The 22,623-nt window shown below is 35.6% G+C and overlaps 9 protein-coding genes across 9 annotated transcripts; 2 read left to right on the forward strand and 7 right to left on the reverse strand. All coding sequences in view use genetic code 12, as the record gives it.

The window, feature by feature from the left end:
* Window positions 1-104: 104 nt before the first annotated feature.
* Window positions 105-1,664, forward strand: CORT_0A07080 (Cdc55 protein; the record flags this gene model as incomplete). The annotated part of the gene is made up of 1 exon (XM_003866484.1): window positions 105-1,664. One exon carries the CDS (start codon window positions 105-107, stop codon window positions 1,662-1,664), a length of 1,560 nt encoding a protein of 519 aa, XP_003866532.1.
* Window positions 1,665-1,888: 224 nt separating this feature from the next.
* On the reverse strand, window positions 1,889-2,392 carry CORT_0A07090 (Cox13 cytochrome c oxidase; the record flags this gene model as incomplete). The annotated part of the gene is made up of 1 exon (XM_003866485.1): window positions 1,889-2,392. One exon carries the CDS (start codon window positions 2,390-2,392, stop codon window positions 1,889-1,891), a length of 504 nt encoding a protein of 167 aa, XP_003866533.1.
* Window positions 2,393-2,746: 354 nt separating this feature from the next.
* CORT_0A07100 (hypothetical protein) lies at window positions 2,747-5,227 on the reverse strand (the record flags this gene model as incomplete). The annotated part of the gene is made up of 1 exon (XM_003866486.1): window positions 2,747-5,227. One exon carries the CDS (start codon window positions 5,225-5,227, stop codon window positions 2,747-2,749), a length of 2,481 nt encoding a protein of 826 aa, XP_003866534.1.
* Window positions 5,228-6,886: 1,659 nt separating this feature from the next.
* Window positions 6,887-7,687, reverse strand: CORT_0A07110 (hypothetical protein; the record flags this gene model as incomplete). The annotated part of the gene is made up of 1 exon (XM_003866487.1): window positions 6,887-7,687. The coding sequence occupies one exon, from the start codon at window positions 7,685-7,687 to the stop codon at window positions 6,887-6,889; it is 801 nt and encodes a 266-aa protein (XP_003866535.1).
* A 27-nt stretch (window positions 7,688-7,714) lies between these two features.
* On the reverse strand, window positions 7,715-8,956 carry CORT_0A07120 (hypothetical protein; the record flags this gene model as incomplete). The annotated part of the gene is made up of 1 exon (XM_003866488.1): window positions 7,715-8,956. The coding sequence occupies one exon, from the start codon at window positions 8,954-8,956 to the stop codon at window positions 7,715-7,717; it is 1,242 nt and encodes a 413-aa protein (XP_003866536.1).
* Window positions 8,957-8,971: 15 nt separating this feature from the next.
* CORT_0A07130 (hypothetical protein) lies at window positions 8,972-9,472 on the reverse strand (the record flags this gene model as incomplete). Its single annotated transcript, XM_003866489.1, has 1 exon — window positions 8,972-9,472. The coding sequence occupies one exon, from the start codon at window positions 9,470-9,472 to the stop codon at window positions 8,972-8,974; it is 501 nt and encodes a 166-aa protein (XP_003866537.1).
* A 1,471-nt stretch (window positions 9,473-10,943) lies between these two features.
* On the reverse strand, window positions 10,944-13,373 carry CORT_0A07140 (hypothetical protein; the record flags this gene model as incomplete). The annotated part of the gene is made up of 1 exon (XM_003866490.1): window positions 10,944-13,373. One exon carries the CDS (start codon window positions 13,371-13,373, stop codon window positions 10,944-10,946), a length of 2,430 nt encoding a protein of 809 aa, XP_003866538.1.
* Window positions 13,374-19,400: 6,027 nt separating this feature from the next.
* CORT_0A07150 (Cat1 catalase) lies at window positions 19,401-20,858 on the forward strand (the record flags this gene model as incomplete). The annotated part of the gene is made up of 1 exon (XM_003866491.1): window positions 19,401-20,858. One exon carries the CDS (start codon window positions 19,401-19,403, stop codon window positions 20,856-20,858), a length of 1,458 nt encoding a protein of 485 aa, XP_003866539.1.
* A 782-nt stretch (window positions 20,859-21,640) lies between these two features.
* On the reverse strand, window positions 21,641-22,423 carry CORT_0A07160 (Dpp1 diacylglycerol pyrophosphate phosphatase; the record flags this gene model as incomplete). Its single annotated transcript, XM_003866492.1, has 1 exon — window positions 21,641-22,423. The coding sequence occupies one exon, from the start codon at window positions 22,421-22,423 to the stop codon at window positions 21,641-21,643; it is 783 nt and encodes a 260-aa protein (XP_003866540.1).
* Between the last annotated feature and the right edge of the window lie 200 nt (window positions 22,424-22,623).

Raw genomic sequence — 22,623 nt, forward strand, 5'->3', positions numbered from 1 at the left:
ATTTCATAATTACTATACTACATACATTCACTACTCACTTATTGCGTATTGTATCCATATAGCGCTTTAATCCAACATCTTCTTTAGCAACAACAACAGCAATCATGACTCAAGATGAAACATGGAAATTCTCCCAATGCTTTGGAGACAAGGGAGATATAGAAAACATTACTGAAGCAGACATCATATCTACTGTTGAATTTGATAGTACTGGTGATTTTCTAGCTACTGGTGATAAAGGTGGTAGAGTTGTACTATTTGAAAGAAGTCACAATAAAAAGAAACAAGGTTGTGAATACAAGTTTTTCACCGAGTTTCAGAGTCATGATGCGGAATTTGATTATTTGAAATCATTGGAGATCGAAGAAACGATAAATAAAATTAAATGGTTGAAAAGTGGTACTGATGCATTATATCTTTTATCAACTAATGATAAAACAATCAAATTATGGAAGATTCAAGAGAGACAAATCAAATTGGTATCGGCAAATAATCTTAATGGGCTGAATCATTTCCCCAATGAAAGTGGTGGTGGGGGAGCTATTGGTAGTATATCAGCATTGAAATTACCACAATTGGAATTACATGATAAATTAATATCAGCCCAACCTAAAAAGATTTATTCAAATGCTCACGCATATCATATAAATTCCATATCAGTCAATTCTGATCAAGAAACATTTATAAGTGCTGATGATTTAAGAATAAATTTATGGAATTTAGGTATAGCAGATCAATCATTTAATATTGTTGATATCAAACCAACAAATATGGAAGAATTGACTGAAGTTATCACTAGTGCTAAATTCCATCCCACACAATGTAATTTATTCATGTACAGTTCATCAAAGGGTACGATAAAGTTGTCGGATATGAGATCTAATTCATTATGTGATACTCATGCCAAGATTTTTGAAGAATATTCTGATCCATCATCACATAATTTTTTCACTGAGATTACCAGTTCTATTTCAGACGTTGAATTTAGTGCCAATGGTCGATACATTGCGTCAAGAGATTATATGACGGTGAAAATTTGGGATTTAGCAATGGAAAATAAACCAGTCAAGACAATCAATGTTCATGAACATTTAAGAGATCGGTTATGCGATACTTATGAAAACGATTCTGTGTTTGATAAGTTTGAAGTTCAATTTAGTGGTGATAGTAGATCTGTAATGACTGGTTCATACAATAACAAATTTATGATTTATCCCAATGTTACTTCGGGTGAAGATAGCAAGACTTTTAGGGCATCTTCGTCGAAATCGAAGAAGAAGAGTAAAGGAGAACGAGCTGGTGGTGATGAAGATGGGGTAGATAATGATGACGACGATGACGACGACGAAGAAGAAGATAATGACGATGAATTTGATCAATTGGATTCTCCACCCAACAATAAAAACTCCCCCATTTCACAATTGGAAGATGAAGATGATCAAGATGAAATTATATTACAGGCTGATAAATCCGCATTTAAATCCAAGAAAACTGGTCATCATTCATCAAGAAGGAGAATGATGAGTGGTGGGGTATCTAATCTTGGTCGTGATTATGATGATATTGACTTTAAAAAGAATATCTTGCATTTATCATGGCATCCAAAGGAGAATTCAGTAGCTATTGCTGCAACTAACAATTTATACATCTTTTCTACTCTATAGATTAACTAAGAAATTTATTGTGATGAGAAGAAATACCATGTATGTAGTATCCACTTTCTACTCAATTAGATTAAACATCTCTACAACGTCTTTTCAATAATGCTTAAAATTCAATTTCAAACGAATATATAAACGTTAAATAATATCACCTCAATATGAACTTCAATCTTTTTCATTACACCAACAAATCATCTCTTGCTATCCAAATGGCTCTCCTTCTCTCTTTAATCCTTTTGAACATGTCTGTTAATATCAGAATTCCAAAACAAAGTCTTGTCCCCATCACCCCAGAAGAAAGGCTTAGATCTAATATTTTGATAATCATATTGTTGAGGCCATTCATCATCACTCAAATGTCTAGTATGTTCACGGTGATGAGCATGTTCCAATTCAACTTTACCAACAGGAATAGCAGTCAACAAGATGGCTGGAATTGCAACCAAATAAGTCAATTTTTTCCAAGTATCGGTGATTTTAGCTGAATGATGAACTTTGGTCTCGTATTGTTGAATGAATTGGTCGCCTAATTTTTTGTTGGATTTGTAGGCAAGGTCGTTTAAATATTTGGAAGGTGCGTAGTGGTGGGCTAATCTACGGAGGGTGAGATGTCTTGACATTGTTGAATGTGTGTTGTGTAGCAATGGTAATGGGTTGTTGTTGTTGTGAAGATGTCCAGAATTTTTTGTATGGTTTTTTTTTGTATTTGATTTTATTGGGTGTAACTTCATTTAGTCGTGTACATGGAAACAAAGAACATAAAAATCACCTTATTATTTTATACATACTATTATTGTCATTCACATTTTGGCTGCGAAAAACAAAAAAGGAGAAACTGATATACGACCCACGTTGAGAGATGATTACATATATGGAAGCTCATTGGTCTTTTCCTTTGCGAAAATACCCAATAGTATCTATTCTAAACTATATACTTGATTAAAACTACCTGAGTCTAATCAATTCATTTCTAAATCTATAATACATCCCCGTCCCTATGTTCTAACTTTCTTCCTTTGCTTCTTCTTCTCTTCTTTCTTCTGAGTTTTGCTTGCTCTTTTATCTTCTTTTACCTTCTCCTTCTCTTAATCGCCTTTCCCTGTCTTCAAAAACTCATTCTTCAATATATCAACAACTCCAGGTTCTCTTCGATTCTTCAAAGTAGCAGCATACTGCTTAACTTTATCGTTCAATCTCTTCAACTCGTCATTGTAGCTGTATCCACCTTCAACATTTCCAACTTCACTGATAAAATAATCCAATTGCAAACTAGCTCGTTTTCGTTCAAGCGAATCAGCATTATCTTCAACAACAGTGGAAACTTCACCCCCATATATTCCGGCATTTTCTTTTAGGAACATCTTGAGCAATGATTTACTCTTAGCTAGTTTGCCAAGTTCCATAGTATGAACCTGTGTGATTTGATGCGTAGCAATGAAATCTCGTAACACTGGTTCATTCTCATACAAGAATTCAATATATTCATCATCGGTCAAATTAACAGCAATTACATTCGTCTCACCCTCATTTATTTTTTGTAATCGATTTGCACCATCATTCTGACCACCATTAGTGACAAATTTCAACACTGCATTTTTGAGCACCCATATCCTCAATTTAGGTAAAAACACATGATCAGCAAATAAGGTACTCGATGTCCCCTTGGCACGATATTCAACATGTAGCATCGTTTCAAAATCAAATGGAATATACCCCAATTCACCTTGAACCAGGTTTAATCTGAGTGGACTTATTTCTTGTAATTTGGCAAAATGAGCATTTCGACAATTATAAATTTGTAAATAATTATTCTTTTCCGCAGGGTTAATTGAGTGATCATTTTTGCGAGATCCATATTTGGTTTTAGTTAATAAGAAATTATATCTTCCCGGGGTGGGCATATCAGATATAGCTAAGCCTGTAATATCAATGTATAATCCAGTATCCAAATCAATAAGTCTGGCATCGATATTGTTCCTTCCATTGCCTCTCGATCTATGAGATATGAATGTCGATGAATCAAGAAAATAGCGACCAAATCGCGTTTCCTTGTTTGAATCTATGCCGAAATCAACAAGAACAGTTTGATTAAATAGTTGTGATAGGCGATGTAAATCCAGAATAGGCATTTGAACATCAACATCAGCATCCCAAGGGAATTGCAATCCATTCCAATACCAAGATAGTAAAGACCCATGAGCTATCCATGTGTTCAAATTGTATTGGTTGGTTAGTCGAAGAAATGCCTTGAGAAGTCCATTTATCGATATGCTTTGTTTTGGAGTACCATTGACTACTCCGTTGATGAATCTCCAGTCGTAATGACTTCCCAATGCGAAATTTGCTTCTCTTCTGACAATGTAGGCTTCATTGAAATATTTTGTGGGATCTTGTTCTTGTAACGATGTCTCGAGAGCATGGAGATAATTCTTGTCAGTTTGATTGAGTTGTTCAGCTTGTGATTGTAAAGACACTACATTTTGAGCACTCTTATCGATAAACTGATCATGAGTAAGATGTTTTTCCATTGCTAATTCTTTACTTTGTGATGGCAACTTACTTGCCAATGACACAATTTCATTTTTTATATTAATCTCACCCTCCTGAAATAAATCTGAATCTTTCAATTTTGTACGTTGTTTTTGATTGACATTAAACTGTATCGATTTCCCACCTGGCAACAAGAACGTAAAAGTTAGCGGCACTTGCATAAAATCATGTAAATAGGACCGAGACAAAATTGGACGCACCGACTTCTTATTTCTTCCGGTACTACTATAAATATGAAACCCAGTAGTAAATGAAGGTGAATTATCTCGCTCACTTTGTATTCTTTGAAACGCAGCAATAGTATCCGCAGTGAATCTTGCTTGTGCTGCAGGCTCTTTCAATATCCTATCAATGTCATCATCATCAACACAATAAGTTTCCGGTTTCAAAAGTCCCTCTCGTTCATTCTTCCTGGGGTTTCTAACGCTTGTATCAAAGTATGCACATGGTTGTTTTTCTGGATCGAATAGGTATTGTTCCATTGCTGACATATCAACATGATCAGCCCAGTGGAAAACAGGTATCGTCAACTGTTGCTGATGCTGTAGATCTGGACTGTTCATATTTGAGTTGATGTACCTTAGCAACAACCCAAACGTATATCGTGGATCATATGGCTGTAATGGTGGAATTTGTTCCTTTGGTGGAATATTTATGACATTAAACAGTTCACTAGTGGTATAAGTCGTCCCATCCAACACTTGTTTCGTAATTTCAAGTTGCTGCTTAGTCTTGTCATCAGTTAAAGCCAGGCTTGTACCTAGCATCTGCTGTTGCTTACGCAAATAATCAACTACTATTGTATCGAAATCAGTTCCATTATGTTCCCTTTCAGCTGCCAGTAGTAGTTGTTTCAAATGTGGTATGGGTACATTATCAGCAATATATTGCTTTATAGGAGTGTCGTGTATATGAGAAGCAACTAGTATGTGAGTGACTAGAATGATAAATAGTAGCAATATTGCTCTTGATCTTCTCATAGCCACTCGACGTATTATGGGGCCAAGTTTTGACATATTTCAAAGGGGTTGGTTGGGGTTGGTTGGGGTTGGTGGAACACACTAGATAGCAAAGTCGAGATATTCAAGGAAAGGAAATGTTGTAGGATCTAAAATGTAAGTCTGGTTTTTATTTGATTTTGAAATCGAATATCGGCTTTATCGACTTCCCGGAAATTAGCAGTCTAGAATGAAAAAAATTGTATTATGGTCGTGTGATTGTTATGAAATACAAAATGAATCCGATTTTGTGTCGTTAATGCTTATTGATAAAAGCAAAATGGGGGTGGTAGTAACAACTAAAGCCAGCAACTAGAACTAACAACTAGAGCTAACAACCAGAATACAGATAGCTTTCAAGCTTTAAACAAGTAATAGGTGGAATTTCTACTCTTCTTATACCTAAAAAACGTGTGTGTTGGTTTTACTTCCTTCTTTTTTATAAGCAATTTATTGTATGAAATTCTAAGCCTTGTTCAGAACACCAAACCAAAGAATGAATAAAGATCTCATCCTATTGTCTTTTCTTCTCAGAGGTGTATTTCTGTCTTTAGTTTTCTCTAACAACCACCAAAGAGTCTTAAATGTTGGGGTGGGGGGTAAGGAAAAGTGTGTGGTGACACCTTTGGCGGGTGTTTCTATGACATCACTCTTTTAAACTAGCTTTTTCCATTCTAATAAACTTTTATCCTTGTTGCTTAGACAGACAATAGTTAATTTTGAGATTTTGTGTAACACAATACGATACCGCACCAGTAGAAGGAATTTTGTAGTCGTGTGCTGATAAAACCGACACGGTTTACCACAACTCTACTGTACTTGGTCAAGTGATACATACATATATATATGTGTATATTTATCCCTGTTATATACCCACATAATATGAACCAAACTGTAAAAAGTGTGCAGGTCATCAATAAATCAACAAAATAAACCATGGTGTGACATAAAATCCAAACATTTCACCACAACAACCACTTTGCAATTAAATTTCAAGTGTATACTACGTTGAAGCCACGCATTCAGTCACTGTGTGTTATGTCCCTAGTTTCGTACTCTCTGTTTACATTATAATGGAACTATACACGATTTGTCACGAAGTGCTTTATTTTCGAATAACTGTCAAAGCCTTGTTTCATTTCATTTCATGTCCAAACTCTTATATACATTTCAACACGTAGTTATCAATCTTTTCTATTTTTCAAACTACAAAGCAGGTTTAGATAACAACGGGATTAGTTCTCTTTATTGTGCACACAGCAAGTAGAGCCCAAAGAAAGTATATTATAGTGGGATACTAATGTTTTAAATTGAAATCAATAAAATCGTAAGTACTTACAAAACAGGAGTCATTCCAACACATCTTTGGTGAAATTCGACAATAAGGTTTTGTGATATTAAGGAATTTGTGAGGTTTCACATTTATCATAAATGAAGTATGGGGATATGACACGTTTCAATTCATAGTACTTGCTAATTAATGAGATGGTGTGTCATCTATTTACAAACTAAAATTTAAGGAGATATGTCGTTACCACCATCGCAACTAACTAGTGCAATGTTGTAAAGTCTTCAATCAATATGTCACACTAAACGTGCCACATCTTCTCTTTTCTAAGCACTACCCTGTTTTCGTGGCTCCTTCACCAGGCTTGGCATCTGTCCAGGATTCTTTAACTATTGCTCAGCCCTCTTTGTCTCTTCATCAGCCAATTTCTTAGCTTCGTCAACATTAGCTTTTCCCTGTCCAATTTCCTTCAACCTAGCTGCAGCCTTCTTCTGCTCTTCTTCACGGGCTTTCTCAGCTGCTTCCTTTTTACGCCCCTCTTCCTCTTCGGCTTTCTTTTTCTCCTCCTCTATTATCTTCCTCTCTTTTTCCTCTTTTGCCTTTTGCCAGTTCGTTTCATGTTCTTTGATCATACGCAGCAACCTCTGTGATTCGCCTTCAAAACTGTAGCGACCTTGCATGTACCTTGTGTGATTAACAAAATAATCCATATATAAGGGTGATCTACTCACCTCAGTGCTCATAGATTTGACAGACCCCAATCCAAAAAACCCCATACTCTCCTTTACATATAAATGTTTAGTTGATTCCTTTTTCAATAACCTCTGTAATTCCAAATCATGCAATGAAGTTAATTCACGAGTATTTAAAAAATCACGAAACACATTTTCTGTTTGATACAAGTACTCAATGTATTCTTGATCACTCAAATCAACACTAATCATATCGGCATCCCCATCACGATAACTATCTAATCTATTCTCATCGATATGGTTATCTCTCAAAAACTTGACAATGGATTGTATAGTTGTCCAAATACGCAATTTTGGCAAATATACATAATTATTATTTAATGTACTGGCCGTACCTTTTGAACTGTATTCATTTTGCATAATCAGTTCAAATCCAATGGGAATATATCCATACTCTCCTTGTACCATGCTTAATCTAAGTGTATGAAGTTGATGCATTGATATAAATTGCTCTTTTCGACAATTTTACAATTGTAGCAAGTTATTCCTCTCCAAATTCGACATTGATTTTAATGCTTCGCTACTAGAGGTGGATTGTTTGTAGTATCGTGGAGGTGCAACCGCGTTACTGACTGCTAATGCAGTAATGTCAATTTTGACACCAGTATCTGAATCAATAAATCTAGCATCAATGATATTATTAGTATTGCCTTTAGTTCTCTGTGAAAGAAATGAAGTTGAATCAAGGAAATACCGACCATATCTAGTCTCTTCGTTCAAATTGAGACCAAAATCAACAACAATACTCTGGTTAAACAATTGTGTCAACCGTTGAAAATCTTGAATGGGCAATTGTACACTAACATCAGGATCCCAGGGGAATCGTAACCCATTCCAATACCAACCCAATAAAGATCCATGAGAAACCCAAGCTCGTATACCGTATCGATTAGTCAATCTTAGAAAAGCTTTCAATAATCCACTATTTGCCGGTTGCAGCAATGGTGTCTTGTTGATGATACCAGTGAAAAATCGCCAATCGTAATTACTACCAAATCCAAACATTGGTTCCTCCTTGACTATGTTGGCCTCACGAAAATGTTTTGGTGGGTTTTCTTCTTTTAATGAGTACTTAAGCCCAGCAAGATAATGTTGGTCAGTTTGATCTAGTGGAGGTGTTTGTGCTTCCAAATTCGCAACAATGTTAGCACTTTTGTCAATAAAATCTTCATGTTTGAGGTGAATCTCAAATGGGAACAAGTCACTGGACTCAGGTAGCTTACTAGCTAGCTTTGTAATTTCATTCTCGATATTGATCTGCCCAGTATGCAACAATTCCGAATCTCGTAATTTTTTCCGTTGTTCTTGATTAACATTGAATTGTACTGATTTATCATCTGGTAATAAAAATGTAATTGTAAGAGGCACTGGCATAAAATCATAAAGATACGACCGCGAAATGACAGGTCGCATCGCGGTTTTGCTTCTTCCAGTCCAACTATGGATATGAAACCCTGTACTCAAAGCTGGTGAATTTGTCGACTCGGTTTTAATTCTCTTCATTGAGGTAATTACATGTGCTGGATATTTCGTTTGTTTTAATGGATTTTGCAACACACTTTCCATAGCATCACCATCATCGATACAATAATCATCAGGATCAAATAAATTGTCTCCCACGTTTTTGCCGGAATCTTTACTTCTAGCATCAAATTGTTGACAAGTTTGTTTCTCTGTTTTGAATATATAGTCTTCCAATGGTGTCATGTCAACATAATCAGCTCAATGGAAAATCGGGATAGTTAAAGCTTTCAGCTCGATTTGCTCCAGCTCTTTGAATCCATCATTGATGTATTTCAGTAACAACCCAAATGTAAATCGCGGGTCATAATTTTGAAACTGTGGTATTTTTTCTTTTGGCGGAACATTAATCATATTAAACGATTTATCATTGATAAATGTAGTTTCAATCAAAACCTTTTGCGTCATTTCAACTTTCTTTTTACTTTTAGCATCAATTATTCCACCTCTACCAATTTTTTGCTTTTGCAATTCCAAAAAATCAATCACTTTTTTATCGAATTCGGCTAATTGTTTAGGACTCTCGTATTTCATGAAATATTGTCTGAGACGTGATATTGGAACATTCTTAGCAAGGTATTCCTTGATTGGTGGGTGTTGGATACCTAAGATGAAAATTACACCTGCAATTAGAAAAGCTAGTGCTAGAACTTTTGATCGCCGCATTGATGGTCGACGTAAAAACAGGTTGAGATAGTGCATGGAGAAGATAGCGTGATGAAGGAGGTCTTGGATAGAGTAATCCAGTTTTCAGCTAATGGAAGGAATTGGTGGGAAATGAGGTATTTTTATACTAAATACGGTGATATAGATTCTTCCACAAAACCATAAACATTTAGCTTTAAATACAACCATTAATTCAAATACTAGGAACAGTCTATTTCAAATGAACCAATGAACACACTTGATATATAGAATAATACTATTTTTTATAATCAGTTTTTCAGTAATCTCATTTTAGAAACGCGGTGGTAGATACTATCAGAAGAGTTTGTGAAAAGCAAAGAAAATTGCACAGGTTTTGCAACCCCAAGCAATTGGTTACCATCTTTGTCACTTTGGGTACCGAAAATAAAAGACAAATTAATGTAATTACTATTATCTAAATCGTCCGGTTAAATCAGAAGCATTTGAATGCTTAACTGCAAAAGACTTTGTATCAAATGATAGTGTATTATCAAGCCCTCTAATTGAAGAACCAGAAATTGCAACAAGACACATCCACGGATTATAAATAATACGCAAGTGAGATACGCTTTATCGCCCCATTTGTTCTCTTTAAGGTATGCAAAGGAAAGCCCTAGTATAAAATGCGTCCTGTTGAGGAGAATGAGTTTTAAGTTTGGCATATTTTGAAAAAAACTCGTACCATATGCACATGCATTTATTGCCAAGTCTTTTCTAAGAAAAACGAATATAGTTTAAACAAGTATGGTCGATAGACCTGGTTCATTATATAATTCCTTATGCCACAACCAAATGCAAAACTATAGGAGCCTCAGGAAAATTTGTCCTTACGAACCATTTTTAGTGAATAGAGGTGGAATGAAAACGAAAGTTCGCTTTAGTTAAAAAAGAACCTCAGTAGACCTCAAGTTTAGTGTATATCGTGAAGTGTGTGGGATGCCCTCACCATATGTTGGCTTCCTTTGCTTAGAGTGGCTCACCCCTTGTGTCGTCTCGGCATTATTGAGCGTGTTAAAATCAGATTCGATTACACGACTAAAGCTATTTGGTCGTTTAAATTTAAACTTTCAAGAAAATAAACCTAATCTAGCTCTTGCAGTGATTGGTACTCATGTTGAGCGCTAACTTCCATGCAATTGAAAAAAACAGTTCACTAAATGGATCCTTTATGCAGATTCCTGTATTTGTGGTTGTCAAATTTTGGCAGGGCGACATGACGCATTATTTTGGACCCTTTTTATGTTTCTCTTGTGGATTTAGAGTCGGCATCCTTACGTCAAAAATCGTAAGTATGACCACAGAGAGAAGTGCAAGATTTGGCCCACCACGTTGTTTTCTTCCTTCTAAAATGATTGATTATTAACTATTAATGTCTGTCTTTAACTAAGTACGTACTTTCTCAAAAAAAACTTTTGAAAATGGCTTTTTCCGTATCAATTGGTTAGAAGCTAATCCTTTCTCGATAACACACAGTCATGCCCCTTCTTTATTCGGGTTTCTCTCTTTCCTCTTCATTCGAATTAGCCTCAGTTTTACCCTCCTGTTTCTCTTTCCAAACAACTTCTGCTTCTCTAACTTTATTCCTTAATCTCTGCAACTCTTGATCAAAATCATAACCACCTTCAACTTTTCTCAGCTGATAAACAAAATAATCTAATTGTAAGTTAGCACGAAGTGACTCATCACCCAATACATCAGTCTCGTATTCAACAAAAAGATCCTTGGTTGATACTTTATCCAATATAGACTGTATTTCTAAATTGTGTAATGATGTGACTTCATGTGATGCAATAAATTCACGCATTATTGATTCATTTCGATACAAGTAATCGACGTACTCTTCATTGGTTAAATTGAAAGTCTTGATTTCAACGTCTCCTTCTTTGACTTTTTTCATCTTGTCACTAGCTTCAATTGCACCATTTTGAGTGACATAGTCAGTTATGCTTTTATCGTAAACCCAAAGGCGTAATTTAGGTAAATAGACCCGATCTTTGTACACAGTACTAGCAATTCCCTTTTCTTTATATTCAACAAGAAGCATAGATTCAAATCCTGGTGGGATATAGCCATAATCACCTTGAATTGAACTCAATCGAAGTGGACTAAGTTCTTGAAACTGGGAAAAGTGTTTGTTTCGACAATTATAAACTTGCAAAAATGCATTTCTATCAGCTTGACTGATTGATTTATCATCCTTGTTACGATCAAATTCAGTATCTTTCAACATGTTATTGTATCTCTCCGGTGCTGGCTCTTCACTAAGTGCCAAAGCAGTAATATCAACGTATAATCCAGTATCCAAATCCACAAAACGAGCATCGATATTGTTCAACCCTTGACCTCTTGCTCTATGAGATATAAATGTCGAAGAATCCAAGTAGTATCGACCAAATCTCATTTCACTGGACAAATCATTTCCAAAGTCAATAATAACAGACTGGTTAAACAATTGGGATAGTTTATGCAAATCTTGAATTGGCATTTGAACATCGATATCAGGATCCCATGGGAATTGTAACCCGTTCCAGTACCAAGACAATAATGAACCATGAGCAATCCAAGTATTGATATCGTATTGATTTGTGAGTCTAAGGAAAGCCTTGAGTAGTCCGTTGATGGCAACTTCTTGTTGTGGTGTATCATTAATGATTCCATTGACGAATCTCCAATCGTAATGACCACCGAGTGAAAATTTGGGTTCACTTTTTAAGATGTTTGCTTCATAGAAGTACTTTGGAGCATCTTTGGTGTTTAATGATGTTCGAAGTGAATTAAGATACTGTTGATCAGTTTGATTGAGTGGTGTTGTTTGCGATTCCAAAGCCAATACATTACGTGCTGTCTTGTCAACAAAGTGGTCTTGTGTGAGATGTTTCTCATACGGCATGCCGTCACTATTCTTGGGTAATTTGTTAGCAAGTGATGTAATTTCATTCTTTATGTTGACTTCTCCCTCTTGCAACAACTCTGAATCTCTTAATTTTCTACGATCATTTTGATTAACATTGTATTGAACCGATTTATCCCCTGGCAACAAGAAAGTTAATGATAATGGTAATGGCATAAAATCATTAAGATATGAACGAGCAATAATTGGACGTAATGCACGCTTGTTCCTTCCTGCAATATTATAAATGTGAAACCCGGTAGTTAATGCAGGTGATGATTCTCGTTCTTGTTTTATCCTTTGGAAAGAAGCAATAACTTCGGGGCCATAATTTTTCTTAGCTTCTTCATCTAATAAGATCCTATCAATTTCATCATCTTCAACACAGTAGTCCTTGGTTTCATAGATCTTTTGTTGTTCATTTGTTGCTGTATCTATTGTGGCATCAAAATATTTGCAAGTTTGCTTTTCTGGGTTGAATATATACTCCTCCATTACTGACATATCGGTGTAATCTGCCCAATGAAAGAAAGGTATTGTGAAGCCTTGTTGGTCTTGGTCACTGACTTTACCATTGATGTACTTCAATAACAATCCAAATGTGTAACGAGGATCATATTTTTGAAACTTGGGCATCTGATCTTTTGATGGGATATTTATAACTTCAAATGATTTATCACTAGTAAATGTTGTTTCCTTTAAGACTTGTTCGGCAACATCAAGTTGCAGCTGAGTTTTATCATCAAAGGTTCCATCACTAGTTTGTTGTTTGAGTAGTTTTTCTTGATTCTGTATTAGCTCCACCACTTCGACATCGAATTTGGCAAGGTCTTTATAACTATCTTGCCCCACTAGTAGTTTCCGAAGCTTGGATACGCTGACAGTGCTTGATATATACTGTTTTATGGGTGCTATCTGTATGTATGACACAACGAGAACATGTATAAGTATTAAGCCAAAGATGAGCAAAATCCCCCTCGACTTTCTTAATGTTAGCTTCTGGAGTATCTGAGGTATAGGAATCATAATGTATAAATCAACCTCAGCAGTTTTAAGCTAGACGTGTTCGGAAAGACCCTGTCTTGAAATAACTAGGAGCTAAATTATGTGAATAGTGTTGACTAAGAAAACTGTATAACTTAAATAATTTTTAAATCCTAGATCTATTCAAGATTTTGAATCTTATTTGAACGTTTTAGCCAATGAATTTGTACAAGATGAAAAAATTTCCTCCCGAATTTCTCTAAAGGCTTTGTAAAAAGGTGGCTTTATACGTAAATTTATATATTTGTATTATCTCCTCTAATTTGTTAACCTTTATTGTCTTTTCGGCGTTAATATGTATCTAAAAAGAAAAATTGAAAAAGGGGAGTTTTTTTTAAAAAAAAAACAATGATTTTTCTTAGATTTGAAAAGTGAAGAATGATCTATTGAACTATGTTCTTGTTGTCGTTTATGTAGTTTTCTATTTGGGTGAGTAGATGCTGCTTGCTCCTGTTCTTTAAAATCTATTGTTATGGAATAAAATTCTTATGTTACTTTTTTATCTTTATTTTATTATTATTATTATTGTTCTAATGCATAAAAACACAAAAGTAAAAAATCTGTTGCAGTTGGTTTTTATATGAAGGAATGATGGTAACTATAAAAGGAGTTACGACGCATTCAAAAGGAACAACAAGAAAATACCACTAACCATAGAATAATGTTATTATTTATCAGACTCGATTATCACCGCCTTAATGAAGTTAATGCTGTGCATCACAATATTTTTTTAGCCAGTCAGTTGAAAAGCTTAGGGTCAACCAACAAACAAGTACTTTAGTATTCTGGAACAACACAAGTTTTTTTATTTCAACAAAAATGGATCTTTCATCTTAATATTACACAAAATTGGCGTTTTAAAGTCGTGTGACAATAAAAATTAAATGACACGACACAAAAACAAAACTTTAATTTTAGAAAATATTTGGGTAAACGTAAACAACAAAACACAGAAGTAGAAAACGAATAAACGTTTAAACACATAGTAGAGCCATTCCAGGCTCTACGTGCAAGTATATATATATGTGTATGTGTATGTGTGTGTATGTGTGTGTGATCACCATTACAGACTAGTCATGTTTAATATTCAGCCTTACCCTGCCTTAAATATCCTAGTCTCTCCTCATTCTATACAGAACGAGAAAAAAAGAAACAAATAGTCCTTTAAAGCCACATAATTTCAAAAGCCAATGCTAATTTCACAATAATTCAACAATAACAACAAGCCATGTCTAAATCTCACTATTTTTTGCTCTAGAGTGATTATAAGTTTGAGGTCTCAGCTGTTGAAAATCGACCCATAAATAATATATCATTCATACTGATGTCGCTATTCTCAAAAGTCTGCGTTAGAATTTGGATGCACTTACGAGCATTCCATGCACGAACACCTGAATCACAAATTAGGTTCATACAGACAAAAGGTTTTAGTCAAGCACTATTACGCGATCAGCTACGAGAAGTGGGAAATAGCCTTGCGTCTAAATCCTCTAGCGACAGCAGAATCTAATAATTAATAGTTGATACAAAAGAGTATAAGGATCACACGACAAGAAAAACCTGAAAACAAATAAAGGAATAGTGTACAGATACGTGTTTTATTACTCCCGTTCCCGTTTTTGCATTAATTGTATAGCACAAAATTTACACTTTGCTGGTTATGAGAATTTTTAAATTTCTTTTTTTTTTCCTTCGTTGAAGTCAAAAGTTAGGTACCGGAGTTATACTTTTGTTTACACAACAAATTTGGGTCGTGTATTTGCGTAAACGGCTTTGAATTTCAAAGAGGGTGGCATATTGAAAAAGGACAATAGATAAAAGCGCTTCGTCTCCTGAGGCTTTAAACGGATCTCCTGATTTGTGACCTCGCAGAGGTAAGTCATCCAATTGCCAACTCCGAACACTGAAATGCAGCCCGTACTAAGGGGATAAAATAGTGTCATCAATGTAGATCCAAGAACCGAATAACAAGAGTCGCACAACTTGCATTGATGTTAGGTTCTCTATGCTTCTCTTTTACGAAAGAGCATTCCGTCTTTACAACGCGATTGTCGTATTGGTTGATTGCCCTTTCGGGTTAATTGTCTTGTGCCTTCTCCTCTCTCCGTGTTATGATGTCATTTGACTCTGTGATTTGTAATCAAAAACAAATTGGGTTATTGCAATTTTTATTTAACCGCTATACCTTTGTACTTTATTTACTTCTAGAAATCTGTAAAATGATTCAAGAAAAATGGTCGCGCAAATGTCTTGGCAATGAGAAGGGAAAGAAAGATCTAAAAATAGCTCTTACTAAAGACGAATGCTGATTTGTTTGCAATAACATATGAAAAGAAATGGGAAATCGTTGTTGAAGCTTGATTCTCACATAAATGTTAAAAGAATTTTAACTTGCAGCCTTAGGAATGGAGAAATAAAACAAGACCCCACATCAATGAGTGTGCCACAGAAAAAGAATATTTATTTCGAACACAGTTCGCAGTTGATTTCACAAAGCCGAGGAACAGTTTTGCTTGACAGAGCAAACGAGACTCTCATAAAAATCATTGCAGATATATAAATAGAAGTAGATAAATAAAACAGATACTAATTTTATGACGATAACATCAACGAAGATTCAAACCCCAATGCATTCCAGATTATCACGTTTATTGATTTCATAGATGCAAGATCTTCAAGTTCTCGGTTGGCAAAAGCAGCTGAATGTTGAACAACTCGTGTCCAGGTCGAAGAGTAACTAGTTTAAGGCAGATCATATACAGGCATTGGTGAAGGAATATGCTCTTTGATCAATAAGCGTCAGAATGTATATATCAAAAAAGCAGTCACACAACATTTTTTAACATTATATATTCAAACACTAATCTAAACTACAAGAAAACCGAAGGACAAACACCGTGAGCTTGGAAGGGAATATTTCTCTATAAACACGAAAAAAATCCTGGCTTGTATAAATTATGCCTCGAAAGGATGTGTCAAATTTATTCATCCTTTCGGCATTATATAGAACTCACCTCCAACCTCCAACCCATTTCCATCAATATGGAAGACTCTCTGTTGGTGAAGACGCCTTGCAGAAGCAATAAACAAAAAGATTGATTGATTGAATGACGTTATATTCTATGCGTAGTTGCTGAATTGCTTCATGACGGATAGACGGTATTTTTATTAAAGATTATCGTGAACAATATCTTGGTATGGTTTTATCTCGAAAAAGACACACACGTCACGAGTAAAAACTTGGTAACATATTTATCAATTTTGTTTTATTTGAGGAAAGAAGAGTATATTCATATTACTCCAAAAAGATGAGACGTGTGCATGTGTAAATAAATTTTATTCGTCCTAACGCTACCGTGTTGCATCTCACAAAGAAATATCGGGTGACAAACTAGGTTGTTGCTGAAAATTAAGAATTTCGTAACCAACGTCATCTCAGGCAACATTTGGTTGCAACGAGTGGGATCGCAACAAATGTTTGGAAAACAATGTGTATGATCAAAGGTACCACTTGATGCTATATAGTATATAAACCCTTAGAATGTAGCTATTATTATCATTTCGCTCAATTTATCAAATAGATAAAGAAAAGCTCTCTTTAAAAAGGATTTGTAGATGCTGGTTGTTTAGTTTGTTTATACTTGAACTTCCAGTTAGATAAACCTCTACTAATTTATATATACAGCCATTATAAAATTTTCAAGAGGCTTATCTTTTCCCAGTACATGGGGACGTATGGTAACGGATTCAGATCGTTTGCCCCAATTTCTAAAAAGCAATCGATTGTATTTGATTTGTAAGAGAACTTTTTAAGTGAGATCAAAATTTTTCTTACATTTTGTTTGTCGCGTCGCAATCGAATCTTTTGAGACAATTCTTCTATCTTATTAGCCCACGAACAAAGGTGGACAACCTTCTCCCTTTCCCTAAAATAGATAAAACGAATGGGCGAAGAATATGTTGTTCTGTGCAATCAAGATTATTCTTAGGTTTAGAAATAGGGGTGTATTGCAATTTATTGGAAACCCGCATTACTGTAGATTTGGTACAATTCTAAAGCTAAAAACCCAATACGATAGGAATGCACTCAATTTCAGTTTTGGTTTGGCAACTTTGTCAAGATTTTGGACATCTATTTGAGTGATTTTGACCAACCTACATACTCATGAATATTTATTGCAAACTTTACAAAAATTACTTTGTATATTTCGGTTCCGGAGTTCGATATTAGATATAATTTTTAGCGCCCAGCTTTAAAATGGAACACATCACAAACTTTCCTAATCTAGCCTTTTATTACAAATGTCAGATTTTCCATGCCGTAATGGGAACGGCAAAAACCATTCCGCTTTATAAGCCACATGAATTTAGTCTTTTCTCTTTTGACTTAGTAATACCACCTGTCAAAAAAATTTCTGTTCTTTTGACACAAAAAGTGTTTGCTTTATAGGTCATTGCAACAGTATCAGCCGATATTTCTACAAGTTAAGTTCTTTTGATTTCTTTTGTGATGCATAACCAGGACTATTTCGCCAAAACGAAGGCATAAAGAAAATTGGAAGTCCATTCTGAGCCCAACAAATTCAAACAAAGGCTATTATTAGGTTGCATTTGGCTTCGAAATGAGCGCAGAGCTAAATAGACAATGAATCTATTGTATTCATCAACGTAAAGCCCCACGCAGCTTAGTAATAGTGATATTACACTAGTGCTCATTGGAGAACCACTTAGTTTGTAACGCAGCTGCACTTGTTATCGGTTTACTCTGTTCGCCAGTAATGAAGGATTTCATTAGAACATCTCTAATATTCCGGAAAATGAATACCATCATAGGTTGGTGTTAGATCCAGTCCACACTTTACTTCATCACTATATTGACTAGCTTAGTTTGCAATGACAGAGGTTTGCACCTGGTAGAGCTCAAAATCGATTTTTAGCATAAGCAGTTATCGGTAATTGTAAAATCAAGATTACACAAACTTACCGAGGTACATCGAAACTTTTACTCTAAACGGAGAAAAATAAAAATATGATCCACAGTTGTATGTCATATGAAAAATTCCGTTATGGAGATAAGGATATAGGTAGTTATGAAGTGGAGAGCCTACGGTTGCCTACGCTAAGTCAAGCAATTGACTCTCTTAGCCCATCTGGTGGTGCCTTCCACTTGAGACTGCCATTGCAATCTCTACTTCGTAAAGCCTTACCTCGTAAGTGCGGTCACTTATCTCCTTGAAATAAAACTACCCGAGGTTAAATTAATTTTGTGTCTTCTGAATATTTTTTAAAAAAATATTATTTTGTGAATCCTGGGGTATTTTCTATATAGAAACAATAGAAAAATAACACGTTCTTAGCCAATGAGAATCAAGGAAATGGTAATACACCGTAAAACTAAAAGAGCCACAAGTTTTCGAATCGAAAACTTGTTTAATAGTAGTCACACGTGTGGTGTTATACTATACCAATAAACGGCGGAGTTCCATTACTTCAATGTGGCAATATCTAGCGTGACCTATATTACAATCATAGGCCATGCAGAATAGGTCATTAACAGAGCTGCTTCTATTAGCTATGTTTCTCACAATCTCCTCTTTGCATCGAGTAATCTAATTGTGGCATGATTACATTTCTAGGTATTTTTGGTTTACTAATAATCCCAATGGTCTGGATCTTCTATCTTGATTGATAATCAACAAAACAAAAAAAAAGTTATGGGTTGCTGCATAAACGGTTAAAAAAGTCACACTTCGTACCAAAGTACACGACCATTCCATTATCCCCACTACTTTTACTTCCTTCTATTGTAATCGAATATTAATTAGTAAACCATACATTTTGGTAATGAATTCCCCTCTTCCGCTCCCTTGAATATTTTTGGTCTATTTATTTTTCGTACATTTATATAAATATCCCTCGAAATCCCACCACCAGTTGAATTCGAATCAATTCTGCTTACTTTTTCTACTTCATCAGATAATCGATTAACTACAATTACATATTATCACAATGGCTCCAGTATTCACTAACTCACAAGGTAACCCAGTTCCAGAACCATTTGCCACTCAAAGAATTGGTAAGCATGGTCCCTTGTTGTTGCAAGATGTCAACTTGATTGATAACTTGGCTCACTTTGACAGAGAAAGAATCCCAGAAAGAGTTGTCCATGCTAAAGGTTCAGGTGCTTATGGTGTTTTCGAAGTTACTGATGACATCACTGATATTTGTGCTGCTAAATTCTTGGACACTGTTGGTAAAAAGACCAAGATCTTTACTAGATTCTCCACTGTTGGTGGTGAAGCTGGTTCAGCTGACTCTGCCAGAGATCCAAGAGGTTTTGCCACTAAATTCTACACTGAAGAAGGTATCTTAGATTTGGTTTACAACAACACCCCAATTTTTTTTATTAGAGATCCATCTAAGTTCCCTCACTTTATCCACACCCAAAAGAGAAACCCAGAAACTCACTTGAAAGATGCTAACATGTTCTGGGACTACTTGACTTCCAACCCGGAATCAGTCCATCAAGTTTGTTTCTTGTTTAGTGATAGAGGTACTCCAGCTTCATACAGACACATGCACGGTTTCTCTGGTCACACTTATAAATGGGCCAACGCTAAAGGTGAATGGCACTATGTCCAAGTCCACTTTTTGACTGACCAAGGTGTCAAGAGTTTGACTAATGAAGAAGCTGGTGCTTTGGCTGGCTCTAACCCAGATTTTGCTCAAGAAGATTTGTTCAAGAACATTGCTGCTGGTAACTATCCATCATGGACTTGTTACATCCAAACCATGACTGAAGAACAAGCCAAGAAAGTTCCATTCTCGGTTTTTGATTTGACCAAAATTTGGCCACACAAGGACTTCCCATTGAGAAGATTTGGTAAATTCACTTTGAACGAAAACCCAAAGAACTACTTTGCTGAAGTTGAACAAGCTGCTTTCTCACCAGCCAACACTGTACCATCAATGCAACCATCCGCTGATCCAGTCTTGCAATCAAGATTGTTTTCATACACTGATACTCAGAGACACAGATTGGGTACCAACTATGTTCAAATCCCTGTCAACTCACCATTGCACGGAACTGTTTACGCTCCAAATGTTAGAGACGGTGCTATGAACGTTAACGGTAACCTTGGTGCTACTCCAAACTACTTGGCTTCTGACATTCCAGTTGAATTCAAACAAGCTTCATTGCAAGAAGATCAAGAAGTCTGGGAAGGTGCTGCTACTCCGTTCCACTGGAAAGCTACTCCATACGAATGGGAACAACCAGCCCAATTCTGGAAGGTTTTGGCTAGATACCCAAACCAACAAGAACACTTGGCTCACAACATTGCTGTCCATGTTGCTAATGCTAAACATGAAATCCAAGATAGAGTATTCAAATACTTCGGTGGTGTCAGCCCTGAATTGGAAGCTTTAATCAAGAAGGAAGTTTTCGAATTGAGTCCTAGAAAGTAAATTTAGTTCACATCTAAGTGTGTAGATTAAGTATATATTATTTATGTTTAAGAAAATGATTTAATGTTGAAGAGAAAAGTGTAGTTGCACTTTGATTACTTTTATTGATTATATACTGTATATTCACTCTAATTGGATCGACTTCCTTAAAGCTTGGTTGTGTTACACGATGGACATCCACAACCTGACCCACATTTGCACAAACTTCCGCAACATTGTCCCTTGTTTGAAGATGAAGCTAAACTAGCAGAAGCACCAGAAGATTCTTTATTTGACGAAAAGGTTGACCCGCAACATGAATTTGATTGATTACCACCACACATAATGAAGATGAAAAATTTGCTGAAAGAGTTAACTCAAGATGGAAAGCACATTGCGTGAAAAATCAGGGAGCAGGTGTCGATATATATACGTTTTATTATCTACAGACGTTATGTTGTATTATCTGACCTGATATTTTAAATATTTCTTTTTTTGTAGTGGTTTAGCGCTTAGTATTACCTAATTTGGAATGTATAAGTTCCGCTCTTGTTTTGTTTGGCGCAGTAAAAACAATATTTTGCAGGGGGGACTGTGGGGAACTAATATGAGGAAACTAAAAGAATACTCGTTTTTCAGGGTTTGTTAATTCAGTTGAGCTTATTGGGCAGATTGATGAAGAAGCGATATATTCTTCTTTCATGTCAAAACATCGAGTCTGTTTCACAGCACGTAGTATATTTCATTGCCCAGTAAGCATCATAAAGCTTCAGCATCTATTAAAATTCTATACAATATAATCTCTAACTTGTCTGTACTCCATCTAACAGGGTTGATATCAATTTACCAAAATACTTCCAATGTGTAAACCAAGCAAACACGATTCCCAATAAACTTCCAAACCCAATATCAAAGAAATGATGACGATAGTCTTGGGTTCGACTGAGGGCAATATATGCAGCAAATAGTACCGGTAAAGCAGCCACTAGTAACAATCCCATTCTATGTCTTTCTCTTTTGAAAACTTGAAATTGACCAATGTACCATAACGATAAGTACAATAACCCACCAAATGCCATTGATGAATGGCCCAGGGGTGTTGACTTGAGCCCATCAAATAAATACATAGGCCCCAATGGAGATGTACAAACACTTATATCAACTAATGTGTCTAAAGGTGTTTGTGGATCAGGTCCACATCGTTCAATAAAATCAGGACGTGGATTACCAATCCAACATTTGAGAATATCAGTTAGCACTGAGACCGAAGACACACTAAACAATAATCCAAGAAGTGAAAGTTGTATAAGGTGTAACTTGTCGACATTTGTTGGTGCAATAAATAACGATGTAATGAATATAATGATTCCCGGGATAAGTGTTGAGTACACATATAGTTGATTATCTGTAACTCGTTGCTCCGTAGCAAATGGATGTAATAATTTAGAATCATTAATGTAAAACTGACGATGAAATGGCTCCCAGTGTTCAACAACTTGGAAAAAGATGAATATTAGAATGATAACGGTTATCCAATCGGGGATATATGATCTGAATCTCGCCGATGTGAAATATAGCTGCAGCATGATAATATGGCGTGGGAAAGATTCAGTATCCAAGTGTGATTCTATACTTCAGTACTGTCTATGGGTGGATGTTCTGTTGTGTAAAACGGCTGATTAAGATATTGGTCTTTGTAAGTTGAGTTTTTTGCGCTGGACACGTTCTTGAAAAAAATGCGTCATAGTGTCCAAATTGTTTTCCGCGAATCTAGATCATAAGCTAG

The sequence above is a fragment of the Candida orthopsilosis genome (assembly GCF_000315875.1).
Source record: "Candida orthopsilosis Co 90-125, chromosome 1 draft sequence".
Classification (NCBI taxonomy): Eukaryota; Fungi; Ascomycota; class Pichiomycetes; order Serinales; family Debaryomycetaceae; genus Lodderomyces; species Lodderomyces orthopsilosis.